This window comes from Thamnophis sirtalis, unplaced genomic scaffold (genome assembly GCF_051295495.1).
Source record: "Thamnophis sirtalis isolate CommonGarterSnake01/CBP01778 unplaced genomic scaffold, rThaSir2_p1.2 scaffold_10, whole genome shotgun sequence".
Lineage (NCBI taxonomy): Eukaryota > Metazoa > Chordata > Lepidosauria > Squamata > Natricidae > Thamnophis > Thamnophis sirtalis.
The window spans coordinates 38638912-38645554 of NW_028261390.1; the positions used below are offsets into that span (position 1 = coordinate 38638912).

General features: G+C 38.2%; 1 protein-coding gene across 1 annotated transcript in view; it reads right to left on the reverse strand.

Annotated features, from left to right (window-relative positions):
• Positions 1–6643, reverse strand: part of FAT4 (FAT atypical cadherin 4) — a 137735-nt gene that overhangs the window by 41963 nt on the left and 89129 nt on the right. The window contains exons 5-6 of the mRNA XM_014055687.2: positions 4823–5745; positions 4191–4365 (exon numbers count right to left, since the gene is read on the reverse strand). Of these exons, the coding sequence (XP_013911162.2) occupies positions 4191–4365; positions 4823–5745 (1098 nt within the window). The remainder of the gene's footprint in view (positions 1–4190; positions 4366–4822; positions 5746–6643) is intronic.

Consider the following 6643-nt stretch of genomic DNA (forward strand, 5'->3'; position numbering starts at 1 on the left):
AAACCTAACCCTAACCCTTAACCTAACCCTAACCCTAACCCTAACCCTAACCCTAAACCTAACCCTTACCTTTATGTGAATCGGCTTGCTTTAATTTTATTTTTATTTCAATTTTAAATTTTTTTCGTCGCGCTGTGATGACGTCAAATGCGCGCTTTCGGCGAGCGCGCTTTTGTGGACCGCGGTTTTGACGGGTCACGGGGAGCCATATGCAAGAGCAACAGATTGAAAACCAAATTCTCTTTGCATTAATGCAAATTGTGGATTTACAGACTTGCAGAATTGTGCAATACAGAGTTTGTGTAATTGCCTCTACACAGACACATACACACAAAAAACCCTGAATTCATATTAATTGCAGATAGTTTTATCTGTGATCCACTGAGAGTTTTTTTAACTGAAAAGCAGGAGAAAAGCCCTGAAACGAAATAAAATTAACATGCCTTAACATGTCTTTTCATTTTTAATTCTCATTTATCTCCTCTATCTGCTTTATTTGATTTCATGTTTGTCATCTCAGCAAACAGAAAATAATACACATTAAGAATTAGTTATCAAATGACATGTTGATGTGAATGTTTACATTCACATATGTCAACTTTACTATATCAATCACAGATGTTCTTAGAAAAAGAAAATAAGCAGACAACAAAATACTGTATGAAGCAGGCTCTATATAAGGAAATCTAACTGCTGTGTTGAAAATAACCAAATGACATTTTTTACAGGTAATAAAACTCTTTAAGGTAATATTCAAGGCTTGATTTATGTTCAGTGATTGTTTAAATGAGTATAATTTTGACAAAGCTGTTGAAGGAAAACACTACATTTTTCTTCTTATCCTTCAGAGAACTATTAAAAAATTAGTTAGCTTTATCTCTGGATCTGAAGCAGATTCAAAAATATGGCTACTGATGGATTTTGACAACATTTGAATGGCCTTAGAAATAGGCAGCGAGAAGACTATATATTATAAAATTCAAAGGAGAACATTTTTATTAATCATATGATTATTCCAAAAAATAAAAGCCAGTGTACTGTCTACTTCAGTGACGTGCAGTCAGATGAGGCAGGGGAGGCACAGCCTCATCACTCCCATCATGAAAAGAAAAAAAAAATGTAAAAGGAAAAAGGCGAGTGCTGAGGTGAGGCTAGCTAGCTGCTGCCTCACCGTGGATGTCTCTGCTTAACTGTTTAAAAAAGCCTCTAAAAAAGCGCCCTCTTCTATGAGGCAGGAGAACTGCGTGCTTCATCTAGTCTGACTTTTTAGGCGTTTTGTGATTGCTCGAGCAGAGTTAAGCAAGGGTTAAAAGCCTAAAAAGTCCAGAGGTAAGTGAGGCATGCAGTTCTCCTGCCTTATAGTAGAGGGCGCTGATTCTTCCTTTGACTCAGCAGCAGCAGAGTAAGGGATGAGTCCAGTGAAGTCATTGCTCCCTTCCCTTCCAACTCTGCCATTCTGTTTAAAGCTGCAGCGTCGCGCCCGCTCTTCCTCCTCTCTTTCTCCGTTTCTGATGCCCCCCATCCCCACCCCATGCTCCCTCTTTTCCTTCAGATTTCCTTTTTTTCTTTTTTCTTTAATAAATGCAATGCCAGTTGCCATTTGGATTGAGTCTTCTCTGTTGAGTTAACCTTCCATGAATTGCAAAAGGAGGAAGATGGGGGGGGGGGAATGTGAGTCTACCAAAGCTTCCAACAAATAGATGGGTTAGTCAGTGGGGTGTTGGGGGAGATGACAGAACGCCTGAGTTCCACCGCAGGCGAAAGAAAGCGCTTTCTGTAGTGAGGATTCCCCGCGGCCCGGGCCAAGCTGCAATGGTGGGTTGGCTCAGATCTGGAGCTTCTTGGTGGGCTGGAAGGCAAAGGGAAAAGAAGCAGGTGGCGAGGTAGCTGGGAGAGAGCCCAGGAAGAAAGGTGTGTGTGTGGAGGAGATGAATCTAAGGCAAAAGTAGCACGTGGCTCTCCCCGGACAAGCTTCTTCGCCCCTAGGTGCTTTTTTCTGATTGCTGTATTTTGTTGGAAGTTACCCCCCCCCCTTTCTCGCCTGCTGGAGCATGGATGGCAATAGCCTTTTATTATCCAAGGTGGGCTAATAATAGAATCCAGTCATTTCTGCTAAGCTAAGGCTGCGCTTATTCCCTTTTAACCACCTGAGGTTCCTTTGGTAACAGTCGGGGGTGGCTGCTCCCCTTCCTCCAAGCTCCAGGAGGAACACCTTTATTCTTCATTGTTTTCTACCCACCCCTACCTAAATAATACCTGGGGTGCAAAGCTGGGTGGTTGAGCAGACCTGGATGTGAACTACAGTTACCTGCCATTGAGGGCTTTAAGCATACTGCTGAGGGATATACTGGGGGAAAGAGTAGGAATTCCTCCTCCCTCCTTGCCTTTCATCTCTCCTCCTCCTCCTCCTCCTCCATTCCATTATGCAAACATCCAGTGCAGGCAACATATATCAAATTAATTATTAATATTTAACTTGCCTTAAATATATTCCAAAACATCTACCCAGGGTTATAGGGGACGATATGTTTTCAATAGTGTATGCCATTCCCTGCTAAACTTTATTACTGATAACTGTTCATTTCCAAGTAGAACTGAAGTAGAATATTAATTCTCGCCATTTTCTATGCAATTGCAAAAAGATCAAAGATGTCACAGTCCTCCCTTCATGATGATCATTTGTCGTGTTTTAATAGGAGACAGGTAGTTCTGAACCTATGACCACAATTAAACCTAAAATTTAATTTTGCACAGTAAGATAGTTAAGTGAATTTTGCCCCACTCTACGAATTTTCTTGTTGTAGTTGTTAAGTGAATCACTGCAGGTTTTAAGTTAGTAACACGGTTGTTAAGTGAATCTGGCTTCCTCCATTGACTTTGCTTGTCTACTGTCAGAAGGTTGCAAAATGTCAGATGGTTGCACAAAGTGATCACATGACTCCAGGACACTGCAACCATCATAAATATGAACCAGTTGCCAATCATCTGAATTTTGATCATGTGACCATGGGGATACTGCAATGGTCACAAATAAAAAACAGTCTTAAGTCACTTTTTAGTGGTGTAACTTTGAATAGTCACTAAATGAACAGTTGTAACCTCAGACTATCTGTATGCTGTTGAGTACTGAAATGTCTTTGTTATATTTTGTAAATGTAAAATGTTTCTGTTCCTCAGCATCTTGGGTGATGATGTCAGTGCGTCACCAGTCATAAACCTCACCGCACGTCACTGGTCCACTTTGTGGGCTTTGCTATTAACTAATGAACTCTCTGGAATACAAGGAAATTGCAATATTTCCTTAAAGACACTTCTCCAAAACAAAGTTTAAAGTTTAAAAGAGTTCTGAAGTTCAACTCATATGGCTAAAAACTGCATGAGATAAAAGGATAAAAAGAAAAATGAATCAATGTATCATTGTAAATATAAAATTGGTCTCAATCAACTTTTTTATGTGGCTTCCATCAGTTCCTGCTTAATCCAGCCAAATTTCAGATTCTTCCCATCTTAAAATTCTTATCCTTTCTCTCCTTTCAAAATCCCTTCTTAGCATTTTAGCTAAAATCAAGTTTGGTGTAAATTGGCTGTTTAGCTTCCAATAATCTTCACAAAAATAGAAAAAAATACTAAAGCTTATTTCATAAACAATGGAGAAGTTTTTTACCTTAAAACTAATTAGTAGAAATTTATATAAATAGATAGATAGAGATATATATTCAGTTCATTTTTTTTATGAAAACAAGGATTACCAGTCAATGTTTATGAATAGCTTTCATACCACATGAATGGAGCTCTGTGAAACAACCAATTTGTGAGAAGACTTTTCTGCAGTTTATACCAGTAAAATTTCCTGTGAATCTTATCAACATAACAAATAGCTACCAAATGTACATGCTTAGACATATATTATGCAGATCATCATCTGTACCGGAAACTTGGAAGTATGAAACAATATTTACAGTGTTAATATGACTATAACACTATACATTTAATTATCTTTGACAGAACTAGGCCCACATTGCATTTATGCTTGAGTAAAGAAATTGATCTTTGAAAATAAAACAAAATAAATTATGCATCCAGTCTTACATATACTACAATGTAGCAGATTTTAAAAAATCAAGTGAATAATTCTTTGCTCACTGAACTTTTCATGCCATTAAAATGTTAAAAGCTTATAAGTTGCTTACCTGAATCAACAGCTGTGACCAACATGATATATTCCTTCTTTTTTTCCCTGTCTAAGCTCTGTACAAGGTGGAGCTCTCCATTTGCTGAGAGAGTAAAGGCACCATTTTCATTTCCATAAATAATAAAATAGGTTAGTTTGCTATTTAGTCCTTGATCATCATCCCTTGCCACAACCTATAGGAGCAATGAAGCATGTTACTTTGAAAATAATGGCTTTGTTCATCTTCTCTACATTCAAACATTTTTTCATGTTTATGATTTTTTATTTGACAAAAATCTATCCATTAAATATGTATTTACATTGATTTAAAAGAAAATATATTATATGTGCAATTAATTACACATATTTAAATATTATTTTTATCTACTTAAAATTTTTCTCAACTTGCTGCTGAATCCTAACAAGAATAGCAATACAGATATATGAAGATGCTACAAAGCAGCTGGTTAAATGGATACACAATTCAGCAAACTGGGTCAAATTTTGCTTGACATTTTCAAGTTAACTCAAAGTCAGTTAGACACTGCTATATGCAGGTTTTTTTGTGTGTGTGCACGTGTGTGTGTACAATAACATACACATTCAGATCTTAGTAAATCTTATTATTATTCCTTGCTAAAATATACTAACCTGAAGAATGATCTTTGGTAATGTTTCTAGATTTTCTGGGACATTTACAGTATAGGGAGACAGCTCAAATGTAGGAATGTAATCATTAATATCCAACAAAAAAATGCTGACGATAGTGGTATCAATCCGGGGACTACTTCCACGATCAGTTGATTGGATTGTTAATGAATAGGATGCTATTTTTTCTCGATCCAAAGGCTTTGCTATTGTTATTACTCCTGTGACAGAGTCGATCCGAAAATCACTATTTGTATTTCCACTGATTATAGTATAACGAACTTGCCCATTGGAACCATCATCATTATCTGTAGCAAATACTTGGACTACATCTGTCCCCGTCAGAGTATTTTCTGCAATCTCAACTTTGTATAGTTTTTGAGCAAAAAGAGGGTTATTATCATTGATGTCAAGGATTATTGCAACTATATCTGTAGATGAAGAGAGAAATGGTTGTCCTTTGTCTGTGGCAATTATAGTCAAGGTGTAATTAGAAACTGATTCTCTGTCAAGTTCTCCAATCAGCCTTAATTCTCCATCTATAGTTCCAATACTGAATTTGTTTCCTGAAGGATTTAATAAATTATATTCAATATAGCTGTTTGGACCACTATCTGGATCAGTTGCTTGGGCTTTGAATATAATGGTGTCAATGGGCGTATTCTCTGGAATGTATGTCAGTCTTGGAGAGATAAAACTGGGAGGATTGTCATTGACATCCAGAAGAATAATAGATACTTGTGTTGTGCTTGTATATCTGAAGGCTGGAGGAGAAGCCATATCATTAACTTGAACAATCAGGCTATAGAAAGATTGGCTTTCACGATCCAATGTTTGCTTGATGCTTAGAACACCATTTTTGTCAATACTAAATTGTCCTAGGCTATCTCCAGAAGTAATACTATAGGACAACTGTGAGTTAGAACCTAAAAAAACAGGTTAAAAAGAAAGATTTCATAATTCCAATCATTATGAACATAAAACAATACAAACTTATATATGACTGCATTTATATAATTTATACATAGCTACATTTGGTGAATCCTAGATACCGGGCCTTTTCTGCTGTGGCATTATAAAATATCACCACCACCCCCATCCCTGAAGGGAGACTAGTTTTATCACAGGTTCCTCAAAATTGGATTGAACAGTCAGGCCTGGGGAACAGTGAAAAATCAGGCCTGGAGAAACCTGGGTGAGCAATCAGTTGGAACTTGAGTGAATATGGATGTAGTCAGTTGGAACCCAACTGAACAGTCAGTCGGAATCTGGGTGAACAATCATGCCTGGACAACCCAGGGACTGGTGAATTAGGGAGATGTTTTAATACTAATAATTAGCTTGTTATTTATTGTTTTACCTTTGTTTTACACTACCTAGAGGTGATGGCAAACCTATGGGTCATATTTGCCAGCACAGCAGCCCTTGGCAGCCCTCAGCTCCAACATGCATGTGCACACCAGCCAGCTGATTTTCGGCCTTCTGGAGGGCTGGGGTAGGACATTTTCGCCTTTCCCAGGCTTCAGGAGAGGTTTGTTCTCAAACTTTTGGTTGGGCTGTTTGGCTGTTTTTCGCCCTCCCCAGGCTTCAGGAAAGCCTCTGGAGCCTAGAAATGGTGAAAACAGGCCCAATGGGTCAACTGAAAGTTTGTTTCTGAACTTCTGGTTGGCCCATTGGGCCTGTTTTGCATTCTCCCCAAGCTCTGGATGCTTTCCTGAAGCCTAGGAAGCATGAAAAACAGCTCAACAGTCTAAGGGAGGGTGAAAACGGCTTCCAGAAGGTCGGGGAAGGCCTTTTTTTCCTTCCCCAGGTTTTAGGAAAGCC